This window comes from Podarcis filfolensis, assembly GCF_964270895.1.
Source record: "Podarcis filfolensis genome assembly, chromosome: 13".
In the NCBI taxonomy this organism is placed as follows: Eukaryota; Metazoa; Chordata; class Lepidosauria; order Squamata; family Lacertidae; genus Podarcis; species Podarcis filfolensis.
Genome location: NC_139615.1, coordinates 2,524,208 through 2,537,039, shown reverse-complemented (window position 1 = coordinate 2,537,039; position 12,832 = coordinate 2,524,208). Strand labels below are relative to the sequence as shown.

The 12,832-nt window shown below is 53.5% G+C and overlaps 1 protein-coding gene across 1 annotated transcript in view; it reads left to right on the top strand.

Annotated features, from left to right (window-relative positions):
* The first annotated feature begins 2,010 nt into the window (after positions 1–2,010).
* SENP3 (SUMO specific peptidase 3) overlaps positions 2,011–12,832 on the top strand; it is a 37,663-nt gene continuing 26,841 nt past the window's right edge. The window contains exons 1-2 of the mRNA XM_083580933.1: positions 2,011–2,174; positions 6,078–7,081. Coding sequence (XP_083437059.1) covers positions 6,091–7,081 — 991 coding nt within the window. The 5' untranslated portion in view covers positions 2,011–2,174; positions 6,078–6,090. The remainder of the gene's footprint in view (positions 2,175–6,077; positions 7,082–12,832) is intronic.

Sequence of the window (12,832 nt, the reverse complement as noted above, 5' to 3'; positions counted from 1 at the left end):
CTGAGATACATCACACCTACATCACAAAAAAGGCGGTCCAAACAGAAATTTGAATGTTTTTCTCCTGTCCTTGTTTATCTCCTGTCTGGCAGGTTACTTGATTGGATTGCCTGGGGAGCCCGGCCATTCTTTTGTAGTGATAAATACTTAGTTCCTGGGCCAGGTCACAGGCTCACACCCTATTCATATCTTAAATGTGCCCTTAAGACAGGATTTGTGAGGAAAGAGACAATGGGAGTTTTCCCACTTTGACCTTGCCAAGAAAACATTTGCTCAGTTTGGGAATCAAAATGGTCCCAGGTCAGTCCTCCTGTGCTGATCTGTGTATGTGCTTGGTTGGTACACTTATGAACACTGAACATATATCTAAGACCTCAAAATTCCTATCACACCCTCTCCCAATTAACTTCCGTCTCCAGGGCTCAGCGATGGGAGGGAGCGCAGAGGAACAAACAAACACACACAAACAAACAAACAACATACGTATGTGCACCCGCCCTGTGTATTTTGATAGTTTATTTTGTTTTGACATCTTAGAATTAGAGGTGAGTGTACACAATGGCATTCACCTCTAATTAAAGAACCTTTTAATGAGGGTGAAAGAGGAGAGCGCAAAATATGGTCTGAAGCTCAACATCAAAAAAACGAAGATCATGGCCACTGGGCCCATCACCTCCTGGCAAATAGAAGGGGAAGAAATGGAGGCAGTGAGAGATTTTACTTTCTTGGGCTCCATGATCACTGCAGATGGTGACAGCAGTCATGAAATTAAAAGACGCCTGCTTCTTGGGAGAAAAGCAATGACAAACCTAGACAGCATCTTAAAAAGCAGAGACATCACCTTGCCAACAAAGGTCCATATAGTTAAAGCTCTGGTTTTCCCTGTAGTGATGTATGGAAGTGAGAGCTGGACCGTAAAGAAGGCTGATCGCCAAAGAATGGATGCTTTTGAATTCTGGTGCTGGAGGAGACTCTGGAGAGTCCCATGGACTGCAAGAAGATCCAACCTCTCCATTCTGAAGGAAATCAGCCCTGAGTGCTCACTGGAAGGACAGATCCTGAAGCTGAGGCTCCAAGACTTTGGCCACCTCATGAGAAGAGAAGACTCCCTGGAAAAGACCCTGATGTTGGGAAAGATGGAGGGCAGAAGGAGAAGGGGACGACGGAGGACGAGATGGTGGGACAGTGTTCTCGAAGCTACCAGCATGAGTCTGACCAAACTGCGGGAGGCAGTGGAAGACAGGAGGGCCTGGCGTGCTCTGGTCCAGGGGGTCACGAAGAGGTGGACACGACTAAAGGACTAAACAGCAACACGTACACAATGGCCAGTTCTCTGGCACCAACATTGCCAGGGGCCACCCCTGGGTCTCCAAGTCTTTCCCCCCAAAGAATTCTGGGAACTGTAGTTCACCCCACCCAGCACCCCAACAAACTTTTTTAATGCTGCGAACCCTAACCCTGAGGTCCTCAGCTAAAAGACGGTATACAAATGTAATTAATAATAATAGTTTCCACAGGATTCTGGACTACAATTCCCGACAGCCCCTGCCAGCGCAGGTGTGCTGGTTCCCAGGGGCTGACGGGAGTTGTAGTCGGAAAAGCCCTTGGATGGCAGCGGGCTGAGGGAAGCCGGCTTCTGGAATACTAGATATTGTCTCCGTATGTGGGATTGTTACGCTCCTGTCGCATTGATATTTATATTTTTTCTTTCTTTTAGGGCCCCCCGTTTCTCCAGACGCTGATGGACTACAGCTCCCGTCGGCCTCAGCGGCAAGCCGCGAGCGATGACGGGAGTCGTAGTCGGACAGCGCCCGACGGGGCCGCCGCCTCAGGAGTTAGGGCAGCGGCGACGTGCAAAGAACGCGACGCTGCTGGGACTCCGCAACCCCTCCGTCAAGCAACCGTTACGCCAGGACTGAGGCAGAAATGCCCGGATGCTGAGGCTTGCGTCGTGACGTCGCTGGGCAAGGAGAGGTGACGAGGGGCTGCCCCGCCCCGCCCTCCTCCGTCGGCGTGGCCCCGCCCCGACGCCGGCTGATGACGCCTTTGGGCGGCGCCGGCAGCCGCGGCGGCTCCTGAGGGAAGGAGGCGGCGGCGGCGGCGGCGCTGGGAGGCGAGGCGTGAGAGAGAGGCCTCTGCCGCGTCCCGCGCCTCTCTCCCCGCTGCGGGACAAGGTGAGGCGCCCCCGCGCGCGCTGAGGGGCCGGGTCCCGTCCCTGGGCCTCCCCGGCCTCCCTCACCGCGGGACCCTCCTCTCCTCGCCCCCCAACCCTCCTTTCCCGTCGTCCTCTGCGGCTGGCCCCCTCGCCCCACACCTCGCCCAGGTTAACCCGCCCGGTTATCTCCCCGGCCACGCCCCCTCCCCTCCCCCTCTTTGTATTGGGCTCCCCCCCACCAACGCTGCCCAGCCACGCCCCCTCCCCACCCCCCACCCCATGGGGTCTCCGTGAGAGGTGCACCTAGATTCCCTTGCAGGCAGGCAGGTCCCTGCCAGACTCGCCCCCTTCCTAAAGGGCTGAGGGAGGTCAGGGGGCAGGACTGGGTGGGGGTGGTAGGGAAACTCGGCCTGTTTGTGTCTGGAGAAGAAATATATTATATGTGTGTGTGTGTGTGTGTATGGGATGCGGGTGGCGCTGTGGGTTAAACCACAGAGCCTAGGACTTGCCGATCAGAAGGTCGGCGGTTCGAATCCCCGCGACGGGGTGAGCTCCCATTGCTTGGTCCCTGCTCCTGCCAACCTAGCAGTTCGAAAGCACACCAGTGCAAGTAGATAAATAGGTACCGCTCTGGCAGGAAGGTGAACGGCGTTTCCGTGCGCTGCTCTGGTTCGCCAGAAGCGGCTTAGTCCTGCTGGCCACATGACCCGGAAGCTGGACGCCGGCTCCCTCGGCCAGTAAAGCGAGATGAGCACTGCAACCCCAGAGTCGGCCACGACTGGACCTAATGGTCAGGGGTCCCTCTCTCTCTCTCTCTCTATATATATATATATCTGCTTGCTGCTCAGTGAAGGGGAAGAGGGCATGGCGGGGCAGTGGTTAGAGCACCTGCTCTGCACGCATTGCAGGGGGTTGGGCTGGATGACCCTGGGGGTCCCTTCCAAGTCTACCGTTCTGTGGTTCCATGCAGGAGGTCCTGGGTTCAGCCACCAGCGGCGTCTCTAGGTAAGAGGAGGAAGACGCCTCCGGGAGGAGAAGGACTATGTTGATGGCAGGAGGGTTACTGCTTCGGCTCCATCCAGCGATGCTTCTGAATGCCAGTTTCTGGAAACTGCTGTAGGGGAAAAGGGTGCCACTGCAGTTACGTCCTGCTTACGGGTTTCTTATCTGGTCGGCCGCTGTGAGAACAGGGTGCTGGGCTAGGTGATCCAGCAGGTGTTTCTTTCGTTCTTAGGAAACTCTGGAGAGTTCCTGTGTGTTGTTGAGCCAAAGTGCACACCTCTGGAGGGAAAGGGAATTGGCTTGGGGGTAGTGCATGTGTGAAGGTCCCAGGTTTGATCCCCAGCAACGTCTCTTGGTAAGGCTGGGAGAGGCTCCTGAGCTGGATGGAGCCCCCCCAAAGGTCTGAGTTGGGCACTTTCCAACCTTCCAGTTGGGACCACAGTGGGACAGCAGGTCCTTTGCATTCAGAAAACTTGGTGTCTTAAGCATCTGCAGGTAAAAGACTCTCAGGTGGCTGGATGTCTCTGCCAAAGTAAGGGACTGTCAGTCAAAGTAAATGACAAGGCGGTGCGATTTGGTTTCCTCTCCCCTTTGCACTTTGCCTTCCCAGCCTTATTCCCATACTGAAAGCCAGTATAGGAGAGAGAGAGAGATGGAGTTACACTCTCCTATACAGTGGTATCTCGGGTTAAGTACTTAATTCGTTCCGGAGGTCCGTACTTAACCTGAAACTGTTCTTAACCTGAAGCACCACTTTAGCTAATGGGGCCTCCTGCTGCCGCCGTGCCGCCAGAGCACGATTTCTGTTCTCATCCTGAAGCAAAGTTCTTAACCTGAAGCACTATTTCTGGGTTAGCGGAGTCTGTAACCTGAAGCGTATGTAACCACCGTACTGGCTTTTGCAGATAACTGAGGGTTTGACACTAACCTCAGTTTTCCGAGTTACACTTCACTCGGCAAACAGGTTTGTGTCAAACCCTCGGTTTTCTACGATGTCCTCTTGAACCTGCATTCTTCTACCCGCTTTGCGTGGCATAAGAAGCACCTGCTAAATCAGGCCACAGAGGACCATATCTAGTCCAGCATCCTCATAGCAGCTAACCAGATGCCTGTGGGAAACCCAAAAGGAGGACCTGAGCATCAGAGCACACTCTCCTTCGATGGTTTCCAGCAGCTGGTATTCAGAAGGAGACAGGGCAGAGGCATCATGGCTACTAGCCATCCATAACCCTCCTCCATGAATTTGTCCAGTCCTCTTTAAAAGCCATCTAGGTTTGTGGCCGTTAATGCCTCCTGCGGGAGCAAGTGCCATAGTTTAAGTATGTGCTACGTGAAGAAGTCCTTTCTCTTATCTGTCCTGTAACTAAGTGAATAATGTGGCAGCGGCCCCCTTGCCTGAGGCTGGGGGGGGCAGGGGGAGGTTGGCGTTCATTGAGCCGGGAAGCCCATCCTAATTTTGCTGCAAGCTCCTGCACCTTCAGATATTTCAGTTGAGCTTTCCAGCCCTGGTTTAGGGACCGTCTTGTTCAGCTCCCTCTTTGGCAGCGGAGTTTTCTGTCATGGGATGTAACACCCACACTGAGTGAAGCCAGCCAGGTATAATGAGCAAGCACTCCAGTTGGCAGGGGAATGCCAGGTCATCTCAGGTGTGTGGAAAGCTTTTCCCCTAATCTGCATGAAACATGCGAGACTAGTTTAAAGGGAGCCAGGAATCAGTATTGGGAACTGTGTGCAGAAGAAGAAAAATGGAGGAACAAATTCCCAAACGGTGGCTCAAACTGGAGTCACATTTTACAGATAGCTTTGTGCAAATATCTTCAGGGGCAAACGTTCTCCCTTGCTTTGAAAGGGAAGAAAAAGGGCATTGAGTTATCTGAACTTTTCATTATTTATTGCATTTATATACAAAGTTTTTCTCTAAGTAGCTGAAGGTAGCATACATTGTTCTCCCCATCCCTGTTGGATCATTGCAACAGCCTTGTGAGGTAGGTTAGGCTGAGAGGCAGCCACTCCCCCAAAGTCGCCTTGTGAGAGCTTCATGGCTGAGTGGGAATTTGAACCCTGGTCCTTCCCAGCTCCTAGTCTTGAGACACTGCACCACACTGGCTCTCAAAACGTAACTCCCAGTGTACACCAAGGATGGGATTTGAACCCATGCTCGCAGAGCCCAGCCCACTGCCTTAACCACTTAGCCACCACCTGTGTAGGAAGTGTAGTCTTGGAGGTACGCAGTCCAGCTTCCGACGTGCTTTGGTGTTTGTGGTTTTTCTTAAACGCATTAAAGCACTGTCTGGTCTTCATGGATGCAAAGATATTTGGAAAGGTTGCTTGAAGGCAAGCTGGGAGGGCCAGGCAGGAACTGGGTCTTACGTCCACCTAAGTGTTTCTGCATTCTGTACAACGTCTCCTGCCTGTGCCCAATGCTAGACATGCACACTATGCTAAACAAGCAGCCATCTCCATAATAATAATAATTTATTATTTGTACCCCGCCCATCTGGCTGGGTTTCCCAAGCCATTCTGGGCGGCTTCCACAAGTACCAAAAATACACTAATATGTCATACATTAAAAACTTCCCTGAAGAGGGCTGCCTTAAGATGTCTTCTGAATGTCAGGTAGTTGTTTATCTCTTTGACATCAGATGGGAGGGCGTTCCACAGGGTGGGCGCCACTACCGAGAAGGCCCTCTGCCTGGTTCCCTTTAGCTTTGCTTCTCACAATGAGGGGACCGCCAGAAAGCCCTCGGTGCTGGACCTCAGTGTCTGGGCTGAACGATGGGGGTAGAGACGCTCCTTCAGGTATACTGGTATCTCCATGCGTCCTGTCGCCTCTGGTTTTCTCAGTGCGGAAGCCCCTCCTACTCTTCTCCCATGACCGTAACGCAGCCCTTTCTTTCTTTCTCTCTCTCTCCCCCCGCAGCCACGTCGGCACCATGAAGGAAATGTTTCAAGACGAGAAGTATTGGGGGGGCCCGTCCCCCAGCCTCCGCGACCCCACGGGGCACCGGGACAAGCTGTGCCGCCCCTCCCAGGAGTGGGGCGAGCCGGAGCGCAAGCACGGCGGCTGCTTCGAGGGGAACCGGCGCCTGGCCTACGCGAAGAAGCAGCCCCTGGGCTTCAGCCCCTCGTCCTCCGCCAGCGAGGAGGAAGAAGGGAGGTGGGACCTCCCCTGCATGTCCGGTTGGGAGGTGGCCGGCGTGGGCCAGTCCCACCCGGCCCAGAGCAAAGCCGGCAGGGCGAAGGTCCCCCGGAGCGGGGGCCGGGCCTGGCCCTTCGACGTGGCCACGGGGTCCGGCTCCCGGAGGCGCCCGCAGCTCCTGGGGGCGCCGAGGTCGCGCTGCTTCCGCCGCCAGCGCCGGCGTGCCCTGCGGGCCTTCCGCATGCTCCTCTACTCCAAGAGCTCCTCCCTGGCTTTCCATTGGAAGCTGTGGGGCAAGATGGCCTCCAGGGGGCGCCGGCGGGGAGGGGGAGCAGCGGGGGCAAAGCGGGCACGTTCGTCCCTGTCCCTCTCGCCCGGCTCGCAGCCCGACGACGACCACCTCCCTCTATACAAGAAAAGCTGCCCCCTGCGGGAGGAGGACTGCCGGGGCGGGGCCAAGCGCAGGCCCCGCCCCGCCCGCTTCAAGCCCCGCCCTCCCGAGCCCCACCTGGACTACGACTTGGACGGGGCGTTCCCTGCGTCGTCGTCCTCCTCGCCCCCTCCGGCCTCTTCTCGCCTCAGCTTGCTGGGGGCCCTGATGGACGACGCCTCGCCCTACCCTCAGTACGTGGAGCTGCAGAGGGTCAGCTTCGACAAAGACCCCGGAGCCGCCGAGCTGGAGGAGGAAGCCGCCGGCCTGCTCAAGTACCCTGGCGGAGGGGCCCACGCCTCCCCCAGGACTAGAAAGGGCGGAGAGGCAGAGCACAGCCTGGATGGAGACGGAGGTAAAGCTCACGTTTAACCGCTGCCCTTCGACCCCTCCTGGTGTTTGTGGGGGCTAGCTAGTTGCGCTGTGTGGATTATGTGTAGCGTGCTGCGTTTCTTGTTTATTCGTGTATTTATTCGGCACGTCAGCACCCTCCTCCTCAGCCAAAAAAGGCTCCCAGAGCAGTTTACGCACAATCGGAACGAGACCCTACCTGCAGGCTTAGGCTCTTAACAAAAACACACAACTACGCAGCACACAAGGAAAGAGGGGCAGGGAGGGAAGAGGAAAATAAAAACAGTTCTTCCAATAATAATAATAATAATTTATTATTTGTACCCCGCCCCTCTGGCTGGGTCTCCCCAGCCACTCTGGGCAGCTTCCAACAAAGATTAAAAATACATTAAAATGTCACACATTGAAAACTTCCCTGAACAAGGCTGCCTTCAGATGTCTTCTAAGTGTCGGGTAGTTGTTTATTTCCTTGACATTTGATGGGAGGGCGTTCCACAGGGCAGGTGCCACCACCGAGAAGGCCCTCAGCCTGGTTCCCTGTAGCTTTGTTTCTCGCAATGAGAGAACCGCCAGAAGGCCCTCGGAGCTGGACCTCAGCGTCTGGGCAGAACGATGGGGGTCGAGACGCCCCACTGGCACAGTTCAGGGGCAGGAGGTGCCTGATGGAGCTGGGCAAAGCCGATGAAAAGACCCTTCCCTGTCCCTTCTCTCCCACCAGGGTATGACTGTCGAGGGGAGGGGAAGCCTGGCGGACCTGGCCTGCCGCAGTTTTAAATACCTGCCTGTGCCTTCTTAAACTGGTGTGCCTTTCCACCGTGTTTGCTTGTATACGAGGTGGGCTAGCATCACAGTGAAGGCTGGATGGTGCCCAGTTCAAATCCTGCCCCGGCTGTTCACTAGGTGAGCCTCTGGGAAAGCCGCTTGCCCCTCTGCTCCGTTTCCACCAGATACTGTATTTTTCGCTCTATAAGACGCACCCGACCATAAAAAATATAAGAATAGGAATAATTTATTATTTATACACCGCCCATCTGGCTGAGCTTCCCCAGCCACTCTGGGCGGCTCCCAATCAAGTGTTAAAAAAAATACAGCGTTAAATATTTAAAACTTCCCTGAACAGGGCTGCCTTCAGATGTCTTTTAAAGATAGGATAGCTGCTTATTTCCTTCACATCTGATGGGAGGGCGTTCCACAGGGCGGGCGCCACCACCGAGAAGGCCCTCTGTCTGGTTCCCTGTAACCTCACTTCTCGCAATGAGGGAACCACCAGAAGGCCCTCGGCGTTGGATCTCAGCGTCCAGGCTGAACAATGGAGTGGATATGCTCCTTCAGGTACACAGGACCAAGGCCGTTTAGGACTTTAAAAGTCAGCACCAACACTTTGAATTGTGCTCGGAAACGTCCTGGGAGCTAATGTAGGTCTTTCAGGACCGGTGTTATGTGGTCCCGGCGGCCACTCTCAGTCACCAGTCTAGCTGCCGCATTCTGGATTAGTTGCAGTTTCCGGGTCACCTTCAAAGGTAGCCCCACGTAGAGCGCATTGCAGTAGTCCAAGCGGGAGATAACCAGAGCACCACTCTGGCGAGACAGTCCGTGGGCAGGGAGGGTCTCATCCTGTGCACCAGATGGAGTTGGTAGACAGCTGCCCTGGACACAGAATTAACCTGCGTCTCCATGGACAGCGGTGAGTCCAAAATGACTGAATCAAATGTTGAAGAGGAGGGAGGATCTTCCACCTTTGGGGAAGCTGGATCTGCTGGCCGCCTATCAGTGTTGTCCCTGCTGGGGGGATCGGAGGAGGCGGGCGAGACAAAGCAACACTCTTCATCGAAGCGGGAGGAGGAAAGGAAGGGAGCCCTTACGGAGTCCCTTCCTTACCTCCTCCCGTGTCACTGAAGAAGCGCTGCGCTGCTCTGCTGAACCCAGCAGAGCAAGAGGGAGAGCTGCACAGCGCCTCTTGGTCTGCTGGCTTCCCAGCGAAGCAGGATGAGGGACGGAAGGGGCTCCTTAAGGGCTCCCTTCCGTCCTTCATCTTGCATCGCTGTGAAGGCATCAGAACAAGAGGCGTTGCGCAGCGATCCCTCTCGCTGTTCTGGCTTCTGGGATAGCTGCCTGCCCCCCCTGCATTCGTTCCATAAGACGCACACACATTTCCCCTTACTTTTTAGGAGGGGAAAAGTGCGTCTTATAGAGCGAAAAATGCGGTGTTTATAGATGCTATGGCAGAGGAGACAATGCACATCTGTTTACGCAGTTGTTACGAAGACCAACAGGATGCCTGTGGATGGGGTGAAGGGGAGGCAGGTGGCATTCTGTCCCGGCCAGGTTGATGGAGAAGGGCTGGTGTTTTCCCTCCTCTTCCTTAGGGAGAAACCAAGTGGTGAGTGGTCATGACAAGCTCAGTGATAATGCACCTGAACTTCCTTTCCGTGGCAAAGGTTCCAGGTTCAATCCCTAGCATCTCAAAGTTGAGCTGGGAAAGATGATGATGATGATGATGATAATTATTATTATTATTATTATTATTATTATTATTATTATTATTTCTACCCCGCCCTCCCCAGCCAAGGCCGGGCTCAGGGCAGCTAACAAGCAATAATAAAAACAAGTTGAATGAATACAACTTGAATACAACATTAAAATACAACATTAAAATATTGAAACATTAAAATATTAAAATGCAGCCTCATCACAGGAGGAGAAAAGGAAAAAGAAAAAAAAAGAGGGGGAGGGAATCAAATTGGCTCCAAGCCACAGGCACGGCGGAACAATTCTGTCTTACAGGCCCTGCGGAAAGAAATCAGATCCTGCAGGGCCCTGGTCTCATGAGGCAGAGCGTTCCACCAGGCCGGGGCCAGAGTTGAAAAGGCCTTGGCTCTGGTTGAGGCTAATCTGACTTCCTTAGGGCCCGGGACCACTAGGGTGTTGCTGTTTATGGACCTTGAGGCTCTCCGTGGGGCGTACCGGGAGAGGCGATCCTGTAGGTACGAGGGTCCTAGGCTGTGAAGATGGCCTCCTTCGAGGCGTTGCAGTATTTTCTCAAACTCCCGCGGTTGTTGGACTTAGTGATGTTAAATTCTCTAGAATAATCTTTTGCAGAATATTCTCGATTAATGAGAATACAGTGGTGCCTCGCAAGACGAAATTAATTCATTCCGCAAGTTTTTTCTTCTTGCGAGTTTTTCGTCTTGCGAAGCACGGTTTCCCATAAGAATGCATTGAAAATCAATTAATGCGTTCCTATGGAGACCGCCTTCAGACCAGGTCCGGGGACAGTCTGTCCCCGGACCTCTTCTGAAGGCTGGCGGGGGGAGAAGGACTTTTCTCCCCACCGCCAGCCTTCAGAACAGCCTTCTGCTTAAGAGCGCCCCTCGTGTGGGGCAGCAGGCTGCTATCCGCAGCTTGGAGAGCCCTGCGGGGAAGTCCTGCAGGGCTCCCCAAGCTGCGAATGTCTGCCCCTCGCGCGGGGCGCTCTGCTTAAGAGCGCCCCTCGCGCGGGGCAGCAGGCTGCTATCCGCAGCCTAGGCAGCCCTGGGGGAACTCTTCTGAAGGCTGGCGGCGGGAGAAGGGCTTTTCTTCCCACCGTCAGCCTTCAGAACAGCCTTCTGAATGTTGGCGGTGGGGAGGAAAACCTTCCTCCCACCGCAAGTCTTCAAGACAGGTCGGGAACAGAGGAGAAGCGCTGCGCACCTTCCCCTCTGTTCCCGGACCTGTCCTGAAGGCTTGCGGTGGGAGGAGGGCTTTCCTCCCCACCACCAACATTCAGAATGCTGTTCTGAATGTTGGCGGTGGGGAGGAAAAACCCTCCTCCCACCGCAAGCCTTCAGGACAGGTCCGGGAACAGAGGAGAAGGCGCGCTGCGCTTCCCCGCTGTCCCCAGAGATTTCCCTGTGGGCTTTCGTCTTGCGAAGCAAGCCCATAGGGAAATTCGTCTTGCGAAGCCGCTAAAAAATCGGAAAACCCTTTCGTCTTGCGGGTTTTTCGTTTAGCGAGGCATTCGTCTTGCGGGGCACCACTGTATTAGAGAATTTTCATTTAAAATAGGAGAACATTCTTTTTAATGCATTGAAAATTATATAATTAGTTAACGTACTTGTTCAGATGGCAACCAAAAACTGTACGGACACTTCTATTCAATGGGGCAACGCAGTGAATTCACATTCTTTGATAGGCCTAAATTTGAAACGACCATCATAATATCAATCGTACCGGCTATATAAAGGTAAAGGTACCCCTGCCCGTACGGGCCAGTCGTGTCCGACTCTAGGGTTGTGCGCCCATCTCACTTAAGAGGCCGGGGGCCAGCGCTGTCCGGAGATACTTCCGGCTCACGTGGCCAGCGTGATGAAGCTGCTCTGGTGAGCCGGCACCAGCGCAGCACACGGAAACGCCCTTTACCTTCCCGCTATAAAGCGGTACCTATTTATCTACTTGCACTTAAGCGTGCTTTCGAACTGCTAGGTGGGCAGGAGCTGGGACCGAAAGACGGGAGCTCACCCCGCCGCGGGGATTCGAATCGCCGACCATGCGATCGGCAAGCCCTAGGCACTGAGGTTTTACCCACAGAGCCACCCGCGTCCCCGCACCGGCTATATAAAAGAGCACAAAAATTGTAGCATTACACGGGAAACATAGTACAGTGGGCCTACTGCAAATACTTAAGTAGTTCTAAAACTGTGGTTGTAGGCCTAAATTTGAAACGACAATATTATAGCATTAAACTTGAATTATTATTACAGTAGGCTCATAGAAGGTCTAAATTTTTATTACAGCTTGACTTATTATTTACTAGTTTTTTAAATTTGGGTTGTAAAACTGGTTCTTACATTAGAATTTGTAGTTTGTGGAGAATATTCTCCGGAGAATTTTCTAGCAGAGAATATTCTCATTCTCGAGAATATTATCACCTCACATCACTAGTTGGACTACAACTCCCATCATCCCTAGCTAGCAGGACCAGCGGTCAGGGATGATGGGAGTCGTAGTCCATACCCAAGTCTGAGAAACACTGCTCTTGAGAGCTGCTTTCCCTGGGAGTAAATCTTATTGAGCTTAGATGGATGAGTTGTCTGAGTAATAAGGCAACTTCTTCCCTATATTCTTAAGCAGCAGGTACTGTACCGGGTGTCGCTTAAGAGATCTAAGAAATCAATGCAGTTTCAGAGTTGGTGGTTAGAATCAGTGCAGCTTTGCAACGTTCGCTCTGCCTGGGCACAAGACCAGGCTGTGTGTCTGGAGGTCCTGGGCTCCCCAGACGACAAGACCCCCTCTCACTTTTCCCAAAGGGAAAGCAGACATTGGGCACCAGCTTGGCTGCAGGAATTTCCAGAAGGAGACTCCATTTCGAATTTCTCTCTGCCATCTAAATGGCGTCCAGTTGCATCCAAACACAGATAAAAAACCTGGTCTTTGATCTCAGGAACAGTCATGAGAAATTTGGTGAAGTCCTCCTCCGTTGTCTCCCAAGATAGGCGGAGGCTCATCAAATCTTAAGAGGCGTCCAGTGCATAGCGAAAAGACAAGAACAAAATATATACTGTAGTATCAGAAAGTGCCCAGCATTGCCCAGGAATTCGGGGGGCGGGGATCCTGAGATTTATAAATAGATAATGTAGTTTGTTAGTTTCTAGGGCTGTGCATGGAACTTACCTGGAGAATACCTGGCCAGGGTCTGGCCCCGAATCAAACAGATTCCATTACCACAGGGGCCATAGATGAGAGGTCGCCTGACCCTCAGCACTGGACAAATGGGGGC